Source organism: Syngnathoides biaculeatus, chromosome 23 (assembly GCF_019802595.1).
Source record: "Syngnathoides biaculeatus isolate LvHL_M chromosome 23, ASM1980259v1, whole genome shotgun sequence".
Lineage (NCBI taxonomy): Eukaryota > Metazoa > Chordata > Actinopteri > Syngnathiformes > Syngnathidae > Syngnathoides > Syngnathoides biaculeatus.
This window is the reverse complement of record NC_084662.1, coordinates 20920220-20942330: the sequence shown is the minus strand read 5'-3', so window position 1 is coordinate 20942330 and position 22111 is coordinate 20920220. Positions and strand designations below refer to the sequence as shown.

General features: G+C 40.3%; 1 protein-coding gene across 5 annotated transcripts in view; it reads left to right on the top strand.

Annotated features, from left to right (window-relative positions):
- Positions 1 to 22111, top strand: part of LOC133496421 (homeobox-containing protein 1-like) — a 51059-nt gene that overhangs the window by 18243 nt on the left and 10705 nt on the right. For 4 of the 5 annotated variants that reach the window (XR_009793781.1, XR_009793782.1, XM_061811996.1 and 1 more), the window contains exons 3-8: positions 2340 to 2425; positions 6594 to 6704; positions 11993 to 12143; positions 12325 to 12407; positions 13351 to 13446; positions 21934 to 22028. Coding sequence is in view for 3 of the 5 variants with exons in the window: in XM_061811996.1 (XP_061667980.1) it covers positions 2340 to 2425; positions 6594 to 6704; positions 11993 to 12143; positions 12325 to 12407; positions 13351 to 13446; positions 21934 to 22028 (622 nt within the window). In the remaining 2 variants the exon portion in view is untranslated. The remainder of the gene's footprint in view (positions 1 to 2339; positions 2426 to 6593; positions 6705 to 11992; positions 12144 to 12324; positions 12408 to 13350; positions 13447 to 21933; positions 22029 to 22111) is intronic. The other variant, XM_061811997.1, reaches the window with a different exon arrangement.

The following is a 22111-nucleotide window of genomic DNA, read 5'->3' as shown; positions in this document are numbered from 1 at the left end:
CAGGCCCACACTTTCCCCTGTAACTTCCACATGTTGTCCTCCCACAGGTCCACTTTTCCTTTACATATATATAAATAGCGTGTAAGCAGGAAATACTTCCAGTCAGTTACAAATTTTGGATGACAGATCACATATAAGGCACTCCACATTATAAGGCGCGCTGTCAGTTTTGGAGAAAAGCCTTATAGTTGTGAAAATACACTATTTATTGGGCCTACAGTCAAAATACTACATTACAATGAAACATAGCACAATAGTTATGTTGGGAAGCAGAATAACTATTCGGTCCCACCAATTTTAAGATTCAATTCTCAAAACTTCAAATAACATTAGGGTTTAGAATCATATGCTCAAACTAGTAACTTACTCCAAGCCATTAGAATCAGTCAGTATTCTCCCATTAGCCACCTTTTCCTCAGCCTCTAAGCACTTTACAGTTGAGCTCTTTTGTCCCATTGTAAACCTTAGATGCCTTCATGCTGCTCCATATGAGCAATCAGAAGATAAACGTGTCCTCGCCGCATTAACCACTGCCACTGCCCTTGCCCTTGCCCCTGCATTAAATTCCATGTCCTCCATGAAAAGCCCAAGAAGTTAAGTAGCATTCAAGTCCATTCTCACATATAGGACCCTCCAGGATTTTGTTCCACAGGGCTCTGGGGGTGTGACACACCGCTTCAAGCTAGTCAATAATTCAATGTTGGCTTGTGATTTTTCTTACTTTTCAGTGCACATCTAGCTCTGCAGGGGATTTGGCCTTTTTTGAGTCAATCGCCTAGCCCCTCCCTCCATTCTGCTTTCCACTCTTCCTCTGTCTTGTACAAGAGCTTGTGCTACATTGATCCTCTGGTGTCAATACAAGCAGCTTTTTTTCCCTCTCTAATTTTAGCTGTGCTGCAAGACACCGCCAGTGTGGAAGATATTGAAGCTTGATGTCAAGAGCCCTGACTCATTTTATATTTGAGAAGTACAGTATGCCAAAGACAAACCAAAAAAAAAATGGTCAAGGCTTCGATATGCTTTTATGTTGATTGTGATAAGGGTAATCTCCATCATTTGCAACATCTTCATCTACTATCTGTAGTGTTATAAGTTATGCACTGACATCAATGCTCTTGTTTATTGTTCTATGTCAGAGGTTACACTCATGGTGCCCACGGGCATCAGGTAGTCCCAAGTCTCAGGACCACAGGAGTATCCTTTGGGCTAAAAAAAAAAATTCCTCTGAAAATACTCTCCACCCTCTGAGAAACTAATTGAACTCAAACTCAAGCACTCTTGGATCATGCAGCAGGACAATGATCCGAAACACACCAGTAAGTCCAAACAAAATCTACAAAAAAACAAAATTAAGGTTTTGGAATGGCTAACTCAAAGTCCGGATTTAAATCCAATTGGAATGCTGTTGTGTAACCTTAAATGGACAGTTCATGCTAGAAAACCCTCCCAATGTGGGAGTTGAAACAATTCTGCTCAGAAGAGTGGGACAAAATTCCCTCAGAGCAATGGAAAAGACTCCTCACCAATTATTGCACTTGATTTCAGTTATTGCTTATGAAATCGAACTCACCTTTCCCAAATTTGTGGTTAGTCACAGTGACTTTGTGATTTAACGATTACTTTTTCACAAAGGGTCAGAAAGGTTGGGATTTTTTTTTGTTCCTTAATATATTGAATTGCCATTTGAAAACTCCATTTTGTATTTCCTTGGGTTTTTTCCATGGTTCTCAGTTGAAAATTGGTGGAGCGCCCTCTCCGGGTCGGCGATGAGATCCTGGCCCAAGTGGAGTTCAAATATCTTGTTGACAAGTCAGGGAAGAATGGATCGGGAGATTGACAGGTGGATCGCTGCAGCTTCTGCTGTGATGTGGACTTAGTATTGCTCAGTTGTAGTGAAGGAGCTAAGCCGAAAGATGGAGCTCTATGCTCTCGATCTACATTCCTACACTTACCCATGGTCATGAGCTGTTGGTCATCACTGAAAGAACAACATCCCAGATACAAGCGACCAACATGAGTTTCTTCCAAAGGGGTCCCCGTGGAAGATCTAGAGGAAATGGCTGGGGAGAAGAAAATCTGGGCTTCTCTGCTGAGTATGCTCACCCCCCCCCTCCCCCAACTCAACTTCCAATTAGCGGAGGAAAATGTATGGATGGATATTTGTTTGTGTGAAACTAATATAACACATTTCATTTTTTGAAATAAGTTATTGAAATAAATTGACTTTCCTTCGATATTTTAATACTTTGGCACATACCAGTGTCATATCCAGGCAAATGTTGCTCAATGTGTTCTAAATGATGCATTTATTCACCTAGTAACACTTTGGGTATTTGCAGGAGGGATAGCAGCATGGTGAAAGAGGAGATTAAAGCATTCCTGGGGAACCGGAGGATCTCTCAGGCAGTGGTGGCTCAAGTTACCGGTGAGTACCAAACATACCGAGAAAGCTGATTTTACAGTCACTGCTCTTGATTCTTCTTGAGGTTCTTTATTCTGTGGAGACATACACATGGAAGTGTTGAATGTATTGAATGTGTTTATAAATATGTCTGAAAAATGGTGGGGCATCAACTTCTAATTGTGGATATTTTAATTTGATAGACTTCTGTCAAATTTGTATGTTCTTAAACTGCTTCCGCAGGCAAATTATGATGAATGAAATGTGTACCCTGAGGCTCTGACGAAACAGTCTCAAGTTGCGGTAGAACGTTAGTTCTGGCACATGCAAGAATTAATTTAAATCTTAAAATATTTTATTTGTCTGCTGCAGACCCCACACTTGAAGATTTTGGCAGGCGAATCAATCATTAAAGTAAGATTTTGCTGGTGACAGCTTGTTGAGAAGGGTGGAATAAATGATTCTTCATAAGCAGTCCACTGATTAACCTTTCTTGTCAAGAACTTGCTGGACTGAAAGGGAAGCTTTTAAAGATAGACTTTATCTTCCTTCAAGATATTCATGGTGGAATTCTCAGTAGAGCAGTGCTGACAACAGCATGATGTGAAAAAGGTATCACTTGCTACTGTTTTATTTATTGAAAGAAAAACATGAAATTGCTCTTCAGAAAGCTACAATTTTGATAAAATGACCCACTATTAAAAAAATCCATGGTACAGACATTCTAATTTTTCACAGAAAACATAGTATTGTATTTGCAATACCATAAATAATCGTCACAAAAAGGGTCATTTTTATATTAACACGTCAGCTGTGCGCGATTTTATAGTTGATCTCTGCTCCACATGCTAAAGTGTAGACGATTGCTAGCACTAACATTACGAAGATGAAAACCCTATGTAAATTTCTCTTGTTCCTGGCAGCAAAAACGCTTAATGCTGGCTATTGTTCGGGTTGTTGGTGAATTGGTAGCAGGTGGCGGCTCAAAGATTGAGGTTACAGCGTCGTTATTTAGACCCAGGAGCGTCAGGTACCCCATTTTGTACTGCATCACACTCACTGAAATTGTCAGGATGCTTAAAGTTCACAGTGCACATGTAAGATTGTTTAACTTTTGGACGCTCTGGGCAGTCACATTTTGCCAGCCATTGCCTACTTTAATTTTTGTTGTTATTGTTTAAGAAGAAAGAAGGTGAATCCTGGTGTATTGGGATTGTTTGTCTGAATTATGGCAATACTTGGCGATGGAACAAGGTATTTAGTGTTAAGAATCACTCTTGGAAATACAAATTGAAAAATAATGACCACTGTCATGCATGGGTTTCGTAGCATGAATTTTTCGTAAGTAGAAGCGCATTTTATATGTAAATAGTCAAATACGTTTCAATGATGCTACAGTGATAACTTGATGGAGAGCAGCTCTATGGCATCACACAAACCAAGATACAGGAAGTGCATCATGGGTAAAGATTGACATCAGTTCCGAGTGCTAAGAAGATGCTACAGTGATAGCCAATGGGAGAGCTGCTCTATCACACCACACAGAGAAGATACAAGATGTTTGCGTTCATTGGAATTTGGGTGTTGTGAATCCAGCCCCCATTTTTTTCCTTTCGTATTCTGATTTTTCCTGGCTACCTAGAGACAATCGTTTTCAACAAACAAACAAACAAAACTGAAGAAGAAAAAACACTTCCTGATATGCACAAGTTGTTTGCTGAAGGTTGCTGGAACTGATAGCATTGTAAAATTACAATGCTGTCAAAAAGGCCTTTTGTTGTAAAATACTTTTTGTATAACGAAAAAAACTACAACACAATTGATACAGGTGAGACATTTGTTTTTATTTACAGTCATTTCCTTGTTCCTGAGTTAGGGTACTTCTTGATTTGCTACATTCTGTTCCACGTCACAGTTCACGGCATCGCGACTTGGGCAGACGTCAGGTTGCCCCGCCATTGAAGAATTTTGGTCAGAAATGTGGACAAGACCTCAGTCAGACCTAAGGATAATCCTATAAGACTATATCTAGTCTGGTATTTGGCGTCCTTATAGAGAAGGGGCAAAATTGGGACAAAAACAGCCCAATTGTCTCTGTATGTACCGGGCCTTAAACTACATCTGCAAGGACCTCTTCAATGAGACAACCTCTCCAGTCATTATTACTCTCCTCTTCAACATATTGGTTTTGTAGAAACCTTTCCCATTCCATTTAAAATCTTATTACAAACAGTGATTCATTTTGCCAAACATTCAACCATGCAAATATTGTCAAACGCTCAAATTAATTGCCTTGCCCTATTTGCATAATGAACAAACCAGTAGGAAGTGAATGTAATTTAGTTCCCCACACTGGAGAAGCATTCCTGTATGTTTGCATTCACTTACCTTTAGAGTTGCTCTTTTCAGCTGTTTGTCTCACTGTCACTAGGCTGCTGTCAGATGTTGGCCAGTTCTCAACAAGACTCACCAGGCAGTAGTTGTTTCATTTGATTACATTTCGCATGGAATGTAAAGCGGTATACAGCTGAGCATCTGGCTTCATCTCCTGCCTTTGTTTTTTCCTTTTACAATTCCGATCTTTAAATCACATTCTTAAAATGTAATTCTATGCACATAATTTCCTTAAGGGACTAAAAATTACACATTTCTGTCAATTAATCTTATCAAATTAAACTAAAAGTTACGTACCCTGAAGTTTCCCTAGATAATTTAATTATTATTAAATATATATATTAATTACTTGCAACCACAATGTTTTCCTGTTACCAGTGTTTATTAGCGCCAAGGTCAAGACAACCAGACCAATAATAATGAGATTTATCATCCCCCACTCTCTGGCTCTTATTCACTTCTTTTATAATAGTGTCCGCTTATGAAAGTATTTTCTTATTTCAACTAATTATTTTTTATTTATGAATGAAATCATCATTTAAGAACAGCATTCTGAATTCACTTGGGTTGTATTTTTCTTTTTACAGGAGCTTGTTTTTCAAGTGGGGAAACTATGCAAAAATACAAGAATTTGAGAAGGGGAGCAATAGTTTTTCATAGCACTTTGTCTGTACTGGTACATTTGTGTGTTTCACTGCGAATAATTACTTTTTAACTTGTCAGTTGAAATAAAAAATTGTGATGTGACCTGAATGAGACACTGTTAGCCGTAAAAGGAATGGTATCGACACTTCAGTCACTGAAGTGGAGGTGGGTTTATGGAAGTAAATTAGTGCCACCAGGATTTGAATTTGAAATGCCACAGAAAACAGGATTTGAATTTGAAATGTAAAGTGATCACATTTTCAATAGTTGCTACAATTCGAAATTCAACCGGCTACAATCCGCCGTCTGAAATTCAACCTGCTACAATCCGCCGTCTGAAATTCAACCTGCTACAATCCGCCGTCTGAAATTCAACCTGCTACAATCCGCCGTCTGAAATTCAACCTGCTACAATCCGCCGTCTGAAATTCAACCTGCTACAATCCGCCGTCTGAAATTCAACCTGCTACAATTCGCTGTCTGAAATTCAACCTGCTACAATTCGCTGTCTGAAATTCAACCGGCTACAATTCGCTGTCTGAAATTCAACCGGCTACAATTCGCTGTCTGAAATTCAGCGTCTGTGCCACCAGCCAGGGTTACTTCAGGTCAGAACCGAACACCCAGCCAATCGCAGTTACACTTTCTTGGTCACGTGATGTCACATACTAACAAAGCGTAACTGGATTGGCTGGCCGTTTGGTTCTGACCTGAAGTAACCCTGCATGGTAGCACAGACGGTGAATTTTAGACAGCGAATTGTAGCCTGGTGAATTTTAGACAGCGACTTGTAGCCTGTTGAATTTCAGACAGCAAATTGTAGCCGGTTAAATTTCAGACAGCGAATTATAGCCGGTTGAAGTTCAGACTGCGAATTGTAGGAACTATTGAAAATGTGATTACTTTACATTTCAAATTCAAATTCTGTTTTCTGTGGTATTTCAAATTCAAATCCGGGTGGCACTAATTTACTTCCATATGGGTTATTTGAAATAACCCAACAGTACAGTAGTGCTACAAGGAACAGAATTTCAATGAAGAGTGCTTTCCTCTCGTTTGCCCTTTTGTCTGTATTTTTTAAGGGATTTGTCTACAAACTGTGCCAGGCCTTGATGTAAAACTCTCACTAATTTGATATCCGGCTACCTTACAGGTATCAGCCAGAGCAGAATCTCCCATTGGCTGCTGCAGCATGGCTCTGATCTGAGTGAGCAGAAGAAGAGGGCCTTTTACCGCTGGTATACTCTGGAGAAAACCACTCCTGGTACAGCTAAACATTTTACTTTTACTGAGCAAATAGAGAGAATACATTAAATTTCTTCCTTAAATGTAAAGACCAGCGCAGAAGTGTTGGGGGGGGGGGGGGAATTCTGCCTCCACTTCCTTCTTAGTCGACTCTTGTTGAACATTTTCAATGAGCAATTTTGAAATAATTTGCGTGATGATGCATTTCAACTGCAGATGCATCCGTAATTTTAAAATGAGTTAAAGCAACAGCTAGGTCTAATTAAGTTTATTGTGGTTTAAGAGCTTAAGACAAAATAGAAGAACCGCATTTAAGTCTCCAGGACTAAACATAACATTACCACTCCTATATGTTGCTCCGGTTGTTTTGTCAGCAGTGCCGAGACTTCAAATAATGGAGGAAAAGGCACTTGTGGTCTTAGGGTTTTTTTTTTTTTTTTTTTTTTTTTTGTAATTTTTCATAGCAGTCATTTTGACATCATCAAACAGTCACTTGTCATTGCTCATGACAAGGAGGTAGCATGCGAACAGAAAATTACATGCTTTTATTGAGGTTTCTGAGCTGATATCATATATTTAAACCACTTTCCTTTCTTGTAAATATTTCTTTACTTTGGCCAACAACCACATGAAAAGAAGTAAATCTAGGAAACCTGTCTTTGTTGTTAGACTGTGATTTCCTGCTGCAGCATTTTGAAATGGAAAACTGGTCACCGATAGCAGAGGTGAATATTGTTCACACTGGACTCTTCCCATGAAAAAGCAACATTAGTCCATGCTCCCCTGGGTAACTTTGGGTCAATGTATCTGCCAACATTGACTCATGTTTTTAACGCTACGCCAACAACACCCAGCTCGACATCAGTACACCCCCGATAACTCAGCTCCCCCTGCCATCAGGAGTCAACGGCCTGCATTACAATAACCTGGGTAACAGCAAACCTGCTCAACACAGACAAACTGGAGCTCATGGGTGTGGATAGTCTTAAAACGTCTTCTAATGACCTATAAATCCCACCACGCCCAGATCACCAACATCCTACACCCCTACCGAGAAGCTGTGCTTATCTGACTCTACCCTGCTTCTCAGTCCAAAGATTAAACTCTGGAGGTTTGGTGAGTGAAGCCTATAATGCTCTTTGCAAAAAAAAAAAAAAAAAAAAAAAATCTGTTTTTGTTCTTACCTAAAGATCAAAAACTCCTTAAGTGCCATCTGTTCACCAAAGCATACATCTGGTAATCTTAATCAATAAGCATGCACACACATGGATGCGTATCTCACATGTAACTAATTCATTCACATCATTACTTATTAATATTATCCTTGAAAGGCATTATCCTAATCTAAGATATTGTTTGTTGTTGTCGTAGTAGTGGTTGTAGGACCACATTACAGTCATGGTTAATGTTGTATTTGGGAAAAACGGAAATGTTTAAATGTTAATTGTTGGACTACAGTATATTTAAAGAAAGCCTAGAAAATGGTTTTCAAAAGGGAAGGGGTAAAGCTGTTAAAAGCATGTTGTTTTGCAAATACTTTTAAAACCAACTTTTATGAGCATGCATAAACAAACCACATGCTGACATGGCATCTCCAGTGTAAATGTGTTGTATCAACCCATAGACAGGCAGCAGGCATCCCACGCCTTGTCCTCTGCGGCATGCTCCTTGGTGGAGGTCTGCCAACGCCATCAACACTGAAACCTGCTCTTTCCTTGTGATATTTATGGACACACTGAGCCCAGCCAAGTACCACATGCACTTCCATCACTGCTGCAGTGGAAACTGATGCCCTTAAATGATGATTGCATGCACTGTTGAAGGTTTAACTATTTGTGTTGGGTTATGACTGCAAATGTTTCCTAGCTTTTAGTTGGATGCCAGTAGTGTAATTGCAGTTCTAGTTTTGCTTTGCATTCATGATTTCTGTGTTCTTTACTTTAGGTACAAACTGTCAATCAACACTATTAATATTATGTCACTGGTTAATTGATACTATATTTAATGGCAAATATGCATTTCTGCTGGGAGAACTGCCAGTAAATTAGTTTTAATAAGAATATATGGTTTGAATAGAGTTTCATTAATGGTTCGGCTTGGAGTCTGTTGTGCTTAGCTCAGTGGATTTGACTTTGTGCTCTGCCATGCACATTTGTGTTCTGTCTCCATGCAGAAAATACAATAGCATGCATCGGGATTTCTTGTGCATAATGAAGATTTCAAAATGTCAGTAGAGCACATTATAATATTTAAAACATTATTCATACCCTTTGATGTGATACTCGTATATTTAATAGGATGCTGTCCATTTCTTTTACACATCATTGAGATGGTTCTACACCTTCTTTGGAGTCCATCTGTGTTTGATTGTAGTGGTTGGACTTGATTAGAAAAGCCACAAACTTGTCTATATAAGACCTTACAGCTCGCAGCGGATGTCTGAGCAAATGAGAATCTTGAGGTCAAAGCAACTGCCCAAGTAGCTCTGAGATAGAATTGTGGAAGGCACAGATCTGGCCAAGGTTACAAAAAAAGATGTTCTGACGCACTTCAGGTTCCCAAGAGCACAGTACCCTTCATAATTTTTAAATGGAAGATGTTTAGGACCACCAGAACCCTTCCTAGAGCTGGACGTCTGGCCAAACTGAGCAATCTGGGGAGAAGAGCGTTGGTGAGAGGTAAACAAGAACCCAAAGAACACTGTGACTGAGCTCCATAGATCCAGTTGGGGGGTGGGCAAAACATATGGAAAGTCAACCATGACTGCAGCTCTGCATCAGTTGGCGTTTATGGCAAGGTGGCCATACGGGTGCCTCCCTTCAGTGCAAGATACATGAAAACCAGCTGTTTGCTTAAAAAAAACACCTGAAGAACTACAAGATGGTGAGAAATAAGGTTCGCTGGTCTGATGAGTCCAAGAAAGAACTTTCTGGCCTTAATTCTTTGTGGTATGTGTGGATGAAACCATGAACTTCTCACCTTTCAAATGCAGTCCCAACAGTGAAGCATGGTGTTGGCACCGTCATGCTGTGGAGGTATTTTTCAGCTGCAGGGACGGATGAGTGTATGCAAACGAAGGAAAGGTCAATGTGGCCAAGTACAGGGATATCACAAATGAAAACCTCGAGTGCACGGAACCGTAGACCGGGCCGAAGTTTCAACTTCCAACAAGACAATGACCCGAAGCACACACCTGAAACAACGTTGTGGCTTGAGAATAACTTTGTGAGTGTTCTTCAATGGCCCAGCCAGAGCCCTATGGAAGTAGATATGTACCACCAGGATTTTAATTAAAAATTCCACTGAAAATTTTATGTAGTAAAATTCACATTTCACAAGTGGTCACATTTCCAATAGCTGTATTTCAGTCTAACTTCTCAATGTTAACAAATTCGGCATATGAAAAAATTCAAACACAATAGTCTCCTGCGATTTGACTAGCTACAATGCGCTCTCTGAAATTCACCGTTTAACAACCAGCCAATCCAGCTAACGCTTTCTTAGTAACGTGACATCACATACTAAGAAAGCATAACTGGATTGACTGGGTTCAGAAGGCAGGGTTATTTTAAGTCACCCTGGCAACACTCAGATCTGCCAGATCTGAGTGAGAAAAACTCGTTGCATCATGTCCAAAAAGACTCATGGCTGTGTTAGCTCAAAAAGCTGCTTCTCCTTAAAGGCTCTGTCAAATCGTGACCTTCTGGTCAACGTCCTCTGAACATTTCAATCGTTCTATTTTTCAGGGTTCTCAAACGCGGATGACACATGTGGCGTGTGATTAACATGTGTCTAACGCATGACTTAAAGTGTGTCTAACGCACGAAAAGCGTGTCTAACGCACGAAAAGCGTGTAACAGTGACGAAATAAGATACCCCTAAAAACCATTAGTGTGTGCAAACGCGTCATTGGGGCGCGACGAGTGATTTGTCAACGTAAGACGAGTGTGTTGAGCGTGTGACCAATGGGTGAATAACGACAGAAAAGCGTTTTGCTGGCGTGTAATTTTTACAGTGGAACCGGCACTAAAACATAGTCACTTCAGTTGTTGTCGTGAGTTAGAACAGTGAGCATCATGCTGCCGAAAAGAACAAAAGTTAGGGCGCGGACTTCAGCAACTAGCGCTGCTAGTAAGAAAGCTAAGCCTCTTTCATCACGAGCAATGTGTTTGGAGGAAAAACAACAGCAGGAGAAAGTGCACTTCCGGGAAGTCACGCACCATGTGACACCCCCTGGGGGACCCTAAATACCTTGCAAACCCCAGTGAGGACGGTCCGACAAAGAGACAAAAGAAGCAGAGAAAGGATTGCAGGATCCTGGATCGTTGTTGAGGATTGATGTTGAGGATAGTCTGGAGTTTTTCCGCGAAAACTGCTGCTTTCTGGATCTTCCATAGTAGGTGCTCTCTACTGTAGCTTAATATTAAATGGACCTTGCTTTTACAAAGCATCGGTTTATATACCCATATGCATGGAAGTTCGGGAAACGCTGGAATGACGCTCAATGGACACCAAACGACGTTCGTTTCACTTCGGTTACATGCTGTGTGCGCTAGGGGATTGTTCAGTGCTCGTTGACAGGTTGCTAGTGAGTCTTTCACTGCAAAGCAAACGATAAAGTAACAACCAAGTAAAGCTAGAGTTACGACTGACTAACGATAGGCAAACGCGTGCAACGCTCGGCGAACCTTAGTAAAACGTTCCACGGATGTTCTTGAACGTTCTGAAGCATTTAAAATTAAACGTTGATGAACGCTGGTCTCGGTGAGAACTTTTGTGCATGTTCAAAACTATTTTTCTGGACCGGCGTTCTCCGCCGATGCCCAGCGATCATTGACGTTCACTGGCGTGGAAACAACGCTACTCTGGGGCTATCCCGGTGACCATAGGCGGCTACCAACGTTTCCTCAAACGCTATAGGACACTGGCCAGAACGTCATGGTGTGACGGGGCCTTAACACTGATCAAAGAGTTGGACTACTTATGGCTGTGATATTTGTTTTTCTCTCTTAATAAATCTGCAAAAGTTTCAACAATGCTGTGTTTTCTGTTGTTGGTGCTATGTGTACATAAATGAGAAAAAAATTAATTTAAATGATTTTTTTGCAAAAGGTTAGACTAAAAAAATGTCAGTTGGTCTGAATTCTTTGTACTCACTGTATGCATTTGGGAATGAAACTGTCAAGATTGGAGTTCCATTCATGCTTCCATCTCTACAGTTTATAAACAGTTGGCTATGGAGAACAGTGTTGTTTATCGTATGGTTGTACATTGACTCTTCGGTGACTGTACTTATTCTTGACACAGGTGCAACTTTAAACATGCGGCCCGCGCCCTTGCCTATGGAGGAGATGGAGTGGAGGCAAACACCTCCACTGGTCACTGCTCCAGGAACCTTCCGACTTCGGCGGGGAAGCCGTTTCACTTGGAGGAAAGAGTGTCTGGCCGTGATGGAGAGGTGAGGGGACAAGAGAGTTAAAACCTTTAAGAGTAGTGGATTGATGATAGACAAATTTGTTCATAATATCCCACTGGTCTTCATAAAGAACATTGGCTACAGAAGTGCAAATGTTCTTCTTATCTGTCTTCTTCCATGTGTAAAAATTATTAACTCAGCCTTGGTCTTGTGCGATTTATAGCTACTTCAATGATAACCAGTACCCGGATGAGGCCAAAAGGGAGGAAATTGCCAATGCCTGCAATGCTGTTATTCAGAAACCAGGTAAACCAGAGCTGCCTTGCCTGGTGCTTACTACTACACCACAAGTTACACAGAAGCTACTTGTTGTTGGGGCTTCAGCTGTAGTTTCATGTCACGACCTACAGTATTTCCCATCATGAGGAATCTTAATCTATCCTATATGGATCGCGCTATGTCTGACTGTCACAAGCGCAACTCTGCTGCTTTATACCCTTTCTACCATACATACGATCTGATCCATACTGGTTTGTTGTGAATGTAAGTGAACTGGTTTGTGGGATGTAGTTATCTTCCTTTATGACAGTTCTGTGTTTGAGTTCACCAAGGAAATTGACCATCCCTTCCACTCCCTCTTCCCGTTGGTTTAGCCACTCAAATATTCATAGATTTTACATTATCAGTATTCTGTGGGTACCAAAAATGCAACTATTTTGGTACCTGTCCTCAGCATCACATTGATAATACAGTAATCCCACTCTACTTCACAGATCACCTATCGTGGATTCAGTGCATTGCGGATTTCTGGAACCCCCCCAAAAGAAAGTGGGGGGGGGGAGAAAGGCCTGATTGCTTCGTAATAACGGCACGATAACATGGGGAAAAAAAACACCGGCATACATTTCTACAGTACTCTACAGTACATTACGGGGGAAGGTAATGCGCCATCCCCAGCAGGACGACATGGACCAATAAAGCAATAAATAAATATAGGCGCCATTTACCCTTACTTTGCAGTTTTTCACTTTTTGCGGGTGGGTCTGGTATAAATTAACCATAAAAAAACAAGGGATTACTATACTTGATGTTGTTGCCCAAATGAAGAAAACAACAACTAGGGAATGAGTAAAATAAGGATCAGAGACTGCGATGCTATCAGCTTTTGCTTGATTGTTGAAAGGAGGGGCAAGGTAGACTTCACACTGCATTAAGTCGATGGAATGAGACCTCTGTTATCTTTTTTTAGGGAAGAAGCTATCTGATTTGGAGAGGGTCACCTCCCTCAAAGTTTACAACTGGTTTGCAAACCGCCGCAAAGAGATAAAGAGACGAGCTAACATTGGTAATGTATCTTTTTGCCCATTAAACATTTATCACGTTTTTTCATTTTAACCTTTTTCATGATGGTTTGTCGATTGTAAGCTACCCCTGCCACACGCACACTCTCAAGATGAAGAAATGGTATTGTCAGTGATGGAAGAACAGCTTATTAATTGATAGTGGCAAGTTGCCAATCCAATGTACAGTAAGTCCCAAACTAAAGTCATTTGCGATACCTACAATGCGCACAACATTGTAAGGTTTGATATCTAATGTTGCACCTCATCTATTTAGAAGAGAATTTACGACCTTTACGATCGTGAAAATACAGTAAATTAAAAAAAAAAAAAATTAAGTTGGAGACCAAAATCCGCGAATATGCGGGACCGTGAATTGTGAACGGGCAAGGGCTCGCTGGATTTAAGAAATGAGAGTAGGAAAAAATTTAATAAAATGTCAAATGGGACAGTAGTAATTTAGATTTTTATAGGGTGCCCAAATCTGCAGATAAATATGAATAGGTGTGTTTTTTTTTTTAACAAGTAGTTCAGTACAAAAAATTGAGAATCAGAAAAGAAGGCAGTTCAATATCTGTCAAAGATGGTGGGCAAAAATTGTACTCAACTCAGAGCAGAATCACTTTAGAAAATTATGACTTAAATAATGCTGCTTTTTTTTTTTTTCAACTTAATGCTTGATCAATTACTAAATAACTGGTGAGTAACTTCTGATTCAGACTGGAGGGTCATGTGACTTTCTGGCTGTTTTATTGGTGAAATGAAGTCAAACATGACGAAGCAAAGCAAATTTATTTGTATAGCGCATTTCATACACGAGGTAACTCACAATGCTTTACATTAGTGGCCTCAAATATGCAGCCCGTGGGCCGCAAATGGCCCACGAGATGATATTTTGCAGCCCTCACCTTAATATGAAAGTATAAGGGTCGTGCGGCCCTTGAGTTTTATATGGATGGCACTTTTATAGTATTGTGTGCGGAGCAGACCAATCATGGTGGGATAGATGGCTATCGGGCGTGTCACATCAACCGGGCTTGATGCAAGCAGAGAAATAATTCTCAATGAGAAAGTTACAGCAGTGTTGCCAAGGAGAGTTTTTTTTTTTAAATATAGAAGTTTTACATACAAGTTGTAAACACCAGCGTCTTTCATCTTATTTTGTGTAAAAAAAAAAAAAAAAAAGATGTTTGAGAAGATAGGATTGTTTTTAATTTCTAATTTTAATTCCACATAAGTCCACGTGTGCTGAGGGTGTGGCCCAGCCTCACCCAGACTCCGCCTCCAGCAGCCCCAAGTTAAATTGAGTTTGATACCCTACTTTACATGATTAAAAGCATTTGAAAACAGAGATAAAACATTTACAAACAATAAAAATGACAACAACAAAAAATAATTAAAAACTGCGTACAATGCAAGCAATATGATTCAAAAGTGGAAATACTCTTGAAAAGCATGAGGAAAAAAAATTTTTCAACCTGGATTTACGAGTAACTGCGTTGGATTTGGTTAAATGTAGTCATGTGACACAAGGAAAATTGCAAATTTAAGCATTGTAGGATGACTCAAGGTTATTTTAAGTCTCTATAACCAAATTAGATTGCGCAAGCACGCTACAGCTCAATGTTAGCGTAAAAGTAGTTTCTTCTCAACAAAAATTCTCACCTAAAAGTAAAACATTGCAATAAAACTACTCAAGTACAAGTACATTTTATCTAAAAAAATGTTCGCGTAAATGTGAAGAAATAAATGTAGCTCTGATTACCTGCCTCTGATATTCATTGATTCCGATTTAGTGTTTTTCCTCTTTATAATTACCATCCGAGTTGTCACTGGGCACTGACACATCATATGCAGTATTTTTTTTTTCCCTGTGGAGCAAACTATTTTTGTTGTTTCTGAATAAACCCAGAATATTGAGGTTCCCTATGAAGAGCCACAAAATATTAAAAATGACTCAGGCTCATTTGTTTTCGAGTTGGGACAGCAAGTTAGCATATCTGCCTCACAGTTCTCCAGTGGGGGTTTGAATCAAAATTCTGGCCTCTTAGTGTGCACTTTGCTTGTTTTCCCTTTCATTTCGTGTTTTCTGAAGATACTGCAGCTTCCTCCCACATTCCAACTTGTACATAGGTGTGAATGATTGTCTCATGTGACCTGTGATTCACTGGGGACCACAGCCTCTTGCCCAAAGTCAGCCAGGATAGACTCCATCTCACCTACACTACTGATGAGGCCCAGTGGTATCACTAAAAAAATGTATGGCCTGGAGGAGACCAAAGTCTCGAAGTGTGGCCGTCTTTTTATTAACAGCAAAAGCCTTGGGATATATACCCAAGATACACAATGTTCATCAATGAGGAACCTGAACTCCAACTATTATAGAAATTGTCTGAACAATAGATTTCCAATAATCTTTGACTTTGCAATAATCCCATAAACAATGATATAATGTACCCTTGTCATTAGAGCACTTACTACACGTGTCTGGAATGTCAGGGGTCCACTGATTAAGTTTAACAGGAGTCACATAAGTCCTCATCAGTCATTTATATTGTCAAAACCTCATTCTAGTATTTATTGTTTTTGTGCTTTAAGGCATGCATGTTCCCAATCAATTACTTCAATATTTTCTTTAATATCTAGTTTCCATGCTTCCAATCTATTTTTACTTGATTCTGTATCAACACTACAGATTTATAGAACATAGATAGATATCTGCTTACATCCATGCAAACCTGACTGGACAATATCTTTTAAACTGGACAAAGGGGGTTCATACATTGTTTTTGATTTGTGCTAACATAGTGTTTTAACTGCAGATATTTGAAAAAATGCTTATTGGGAATAGAAAATTTTTAACATATTTGAATAAATGTAAGCCTTTCACCATTTACATAAAGATCACCTATTGATTTCATACCATTATTTGCCCATAATTTAAACCCCCCATCTGCTCCTCCAGTTTTAAAAGTCGCATTACCCCATGTGGGAGAAAAGCGTGAAAGTAAAGGAGTGTCCCCTATATGTTTGTGTGATTTAAACAAGATATCTATAGTGTTTTTCAAAAATGGATTCTTGGTCTGCCGTTTTAATACTCTATTCTCAGCAGAATAGAAATAATACTTTAATAGAAGGTGTGGTACTGTTGCTTGCTCTATTTTTACCCAAGAGGGTGATGGTGAAAAATAATACATAGCTGAGCGTAGTTGAGCAGACCAGTAATACCATTTAAAGTTTGGAAATTGTAACCCTCCAGTTTCATAAGGCATATAAAGCAACCGTAGTCATAATCTGGCTTTCTTATTATTCCAAATAAAATTCAGGGGCATTCTGTTGAGTCTAGTGAAAAAGATGTCAGGTAATGGAAGAGGTATGGTTTGAAAAAAATATAAACATTTCTGCAAAACGCTCATTTTAACTGTTTATACGTCCCCAACAGTGAAATTGGCATAAACATCCATCTGTCTAGTAACTGTTGTACCTCCAAGATTAAAGGGTCATAATTAACCTGAACTATATTGTTAACATCAGGGGAAATTTTGACCCCCAAATAAGTAAATCCATCTCTCGCGTTTTAAAAGGAGTGTTAACCACAGGATTAAGTCTCTCTTCAGTACTTAAATAAATGGATGACTTTGTATCATTAATCACATAACCTGAGAAACTACCAAACTTTTTAATTTGCTCCAATAAATTTGGAAGGCTCGTGGATAACTTAGTCATCAAAAAGAGAATGACGCATAAAGAGAGATCCTGTGATCTTGATCACCAATTTGGATGCCCGTCAAGCCTCAATTCAGACGAATCGACATGGCCAGGGGTTCTAAGGCTAAAATGAACAACATTGGGGAAAGAGGACATCCCTGGCGTGTGGATCTTTCCAAAACAATTGATTTAGAAGAAATACTGTTAGTGATAATACTAGCAGTAGGGTTTGTATATATAATTTTTAACCATTTAAGAAAATTATTGCCAAATCCAAACCGCGGTAGAACATTAAATAAAAATGACCATTCAATTCTGTCAAAGGCCTGATGTGCATCCAACGACAGCAGTGCTGTGTCTTTACACTCTGCCTTTTCATGTAATATATTCAAAACTCTTCGAATATTGTGAAATCCTTGGCCTTTTTTTTACAAAACCGTTTTGATCATTATGTATTAAACTCGTTATATACTGATCCAATCATATTGCCTGGGCTTTGCAAAGTATTTTTGTATCTCATCCCATCAAGCTTATTAGTCTATACGAGGAACAAGGCTTGTTAGGTTTAAGGATCAGGGTAATCAGCGCAAGTCTCAATGTAGGAGGAACAGTCTCCTTATTATATGATTCTTGATACATGTCCATCAATGGAGTCAATAATTGTTTTTGAAATGCTTTATAAAATTCTATAGTCAGTCCATCGGGCCCAGGAGCACGATTAGTGTTAATACTTTGAATGGCAGCAGAAATATCTTCTTCTATCAGATGGTTATCTAAGTTTTGCTTTGCCTCCTCTGATAGCACTGGAAATACAAGTGAATCAAGAAATGCATCCCTGTCGAACAAAGTCTGTTGTATCTCGGATTTATACAATTGTTCATAGAAATCCCTGAAAGTACTATTAATTTCTTGAGGGTCAACAGTCAAATCTCCATTAGATGTCCTTATGCTATTAATTGCCCGTTCTGTTTGTAATTTCCTAATCCTCCAAGTCAAAAGTTTACATTAAATTTTTATAGTTTACCGTTTGGTCTCTGTGTGACAACATTGGAGGGACTCGAGAGGAAAGAAGGAAGTAATTCGCCGAAGTCACCCTTGATGATTTGACTGGATAATTCTCCAGTAGCTTCTCCATTTCTTATGTTATCTGGTTTGTAATCCCAGTCACTCATTTGGGAGCACTATCTGCCATTTATTACAGTTCTATTCTTTAGGATAGCCGAAATAGTCGACTTAGCCATATGATACCAGCTAATAAGAGCCGTAACAAACGCACCCCATTTTCGTACTCAGTTGTCATCTATTTCCTTAAATCCACTGCGGTTCGCACAACTTTCCTTTTACCTTTGCTGCTGGTAGCACCGTTGTCTTTCTTTGGTCCCGTGGCAAATAAAATACTGTCTTCTTCTTTTCTTTTTGGCTTGTCCCGTTAGGGGTCGCCACAGCGTGTCATCTTTTTCCATCAAGGCCTATCTCATGCATCTTCCTCTCTAACCCCAACTGCCCTCATGTCTTCCCTCACCACATCCATAAACCTTCTCTTTGGTCTTCCTCCCGCTCTTTTGCCTGGCAGCTCCATCCTCAGCACCCTTCAACCAATATACTCACTCTCGCACCTCTGAAAATGTCCAAACTAAGTCTGCTCTCTCTAACCTTGTCTCCAAAATGTCCAACTTTGGCTGTCCCTCTATTGAGCTCATTTTTAATCCTATCCAACCTGTTCACTCTAAGCGAGAACCTCAGCATCTTCATTTCTGCTGCCTCCAGTTCTGCTTCCTGTTGTTTCTTCAGTGCCTCCATGTCTGATCTGTACATCTTGGCTAGCCTCGCCACTGTTTTATAGACTTTGCCCTTCATCATAGTGGAGACTCTTCTGTCACATAGAACACCAGACACCTTCCGCCAATTGGCCCATCCCGCTTGGACCCATTTCTTCATTTCCTTACCATGCTCTCCATTGCTCTGTATAGTGGATTCCGGGTATTTGAAATCCTCCACCCTCGCTATCTCTTCTCCCTGGAGCTTTACTCATCTGCCTACTCACATTCATGCACATATATTCTTTTTTACTTCAGCTAATCTTCATTCCTCTCCTTTCCAGTGCGTGCCACCATCTTTCTAATTGTTCCTCCACCTGCTCCCTCCTATCACTGCAGATCACAATATTATCTGTGAACATCATGGTCCAAGGGGATTCCTGTCTAACCTCATCTGTCAGCCTACCATTACTAGCGCAAACAGGAAGGGGGTCAGTGCGGATCCCTGATGCAGTCCCACCTCAACCTTAAATTCTTCTGACACACCTACGGCACATCTCACCGCTGTTCTGCTGCCCTAATACATGTCCTGTACTATTCTAACATATTTCCACACCAGACTTGTGCATGCAGTACCACAGTTGCTCTCTTGGTACTCTGTAATGGGCTTTCTCTAGGTCTACAAAGACACAATGTAGCTCCTTCTGACCTTCTCTGTATTTTTCCACGAGCATCCTCAAGGCAAATGAGAAAAAAAAAATCAGTAGTACTCTTTTCTAGGCATGAAACTATACTGTTGCTTGCAAATACTTTCTTCAGTCCTGAGTATAGCCTCCGCTACTCTTTCCCATAACTTCATTGAGTGGCTCATCATCTTTATTCCTCTATAGTTTCCACAGCTCTGAACATCACTTTTGTTCTAAAAAATGGGGACTAGGACACATTTCCTCCATTCTTATGGCATCTTCTCCCGCTAGTATTCTATTGAATAATTTGGTCAAAACCTCCATATCCACCTCTCCAAATTGCTTCCATAGCTTCACTGGTATTTCACCAGCACCAACTGTCTTTCCATTTTTCATTCTGTTCAGTGGCAGTCTAACTTCCCCCTTATTAATCATTGCCACTTCCTCGTCATTCACGCTTGCCTCTTCTACTGTACCTTTTCTCCCATTTTCTTCATTCATTAACTTCTCAAAGTACTCTTTCCATCTACTTAGTACACTACTCGCACCAGTCAACACATTTCCATCGGTATCCTTAATCACCTTGACTTGCTGCACATCCTTCGCTTCTCTATCCCTCTGTCTGGCCAACCGGTAGAGATCCTTTTCTCCTTCTTTCGTATCCAACCTGGTGGACATGTCGTCATATGCCTCTTGTTTAGCCTTCCCCGCCTCTACCTTTGCCCTACGTTGCATCGCAATGTATTCCTTCTGCCTTTCCTCAGTCCTCTCTGTGTCCCACTTCTTCTTCACTAATCTCTTTCCTTGGATGACTTCCTGTATTTTGGGGTTCCAACACCAAGTCTCCTTCTCCCCTTTCCTAACAGAAGGCATCCCAAGTACTCTCCTGCCTGCCTCTCTGAGTCCCTAGGCAGTCATATTCCAGTCTTCCGGGAGGGCTTCCTGTCCATCTAGAGCCTGTCTCACCTCTTTCCGAAAGGCCACACAACATTCTTCCTTTCTCAACTTCCACCACCTGATTCTCTGCTCTATCTTTGTCTTCTTAATCTTCCTACCCGCTACCAGTCATCCTACAAACCACCATCCTATGCTGTCAAGCCACACTCTCCCCCACCACGACCTACAATCAGTAACCTCCTTCAGATTACATTGTCTGCACAAAATATAATTCACCTGCGTGCTTCTGCCTCCACCCTTGTAGGTCACTCTATGTTCCTGTCTTTTCTGGAAAGTGTCACCCCTGCCAATTCCATTCTTTTTGTGAAGTCCACCACCATCTGACCCTCAAAGTTCCTTTGCTGAACGCCGTATTTTAAATAACCCCTACTCCATTTCTTTTCCCATCTACTCCATGGTAAGATAATTTAAACACTGCTCTCAAGCTTTTAGCCTTACTCCCTTTCCACTTGTTCTCTTGGATGCACAATACATCAACCTTTCTCCCAATCATCATGTTAACTAACTCCTGAGCTTTTCCCGTCATAGTCCCAACATTCAAAGTCCCTCCACACAGTTGTAGGGTCTGTGAATGCCTCTTCATCTGCCAACTAAGCCGCTTTCCTCCTTTTTTTGTCTTCTACCCACATTATCTGAATTTCTTCTTACTCCTTGCAGATTAAAAGTGCCAGTGGCGGGCGTAGTTCGCCCCGGCCATGACATATCCGTTATGGAATTCGTTTGATGAACGCTCACATATGTTTGGCACAGTTTTACGCTGGCTGCCCTTCCTGCCGCAACCCTCTGCATTCATCCGGGCTTGGGACCGGCCTACAGGACGCACAGGAATTGAAAATACCGTTTAAAAAAAAAAAAAAAGTTTTTAAAACTTGAGAAGCACTTGCTAATGTGCGTGCTCACACTATAACTGCCTGCTCGACTCGAAGTGGGCAGTGGCTTTTCTCAGCAACTCTAAGTGTGCGTTCGGCATTGTTCAGCTTGATCCGGTTATGCGTTCAACATGGGTTTAGCTTTGTTCAAGTGTACGGACTCTGAGAATTCGGTCAAACACCGAGGCATTTTTACGCAGTTTTTTTTTCTTTTATCGAAGTCCTATTTGTACGGCCACCCAAATTGGTGAAACTCCGAGGTTCCATTGTGCTTTTTCAATTAAGTTGATTATTTTCTGACTTAACTTCAATTGTTGGATTTTGAACATCCAGGAAACTGCTGATGAGCCCATTTGTTTTTAGTTGAGTTTTGCTGCCCACTACATTTGATACCCACTGCAAAAGTCTCTTAAGTGGTGAATAATGATTGCACAACAGTTTATTATGGGATTTATGAATGATCAGTGATCAGAATGATCAATCATAAATTTCACACTCTGTCCTTTTCCTCCAAGAAGCCACAATCCTGGAGAGTCATGGGATAGATGTGCAAAGTCCAGGGGGACACTCCAACAGTGACGACGTTGATGGGAACGATTTTACAGAACAGGTACAGCAGCCTTCTTTATCTCTGACAATGAGGGCACGTTTTGTTATAGACACGCTTGTGTTTGACTGTTATTTGACCAAACA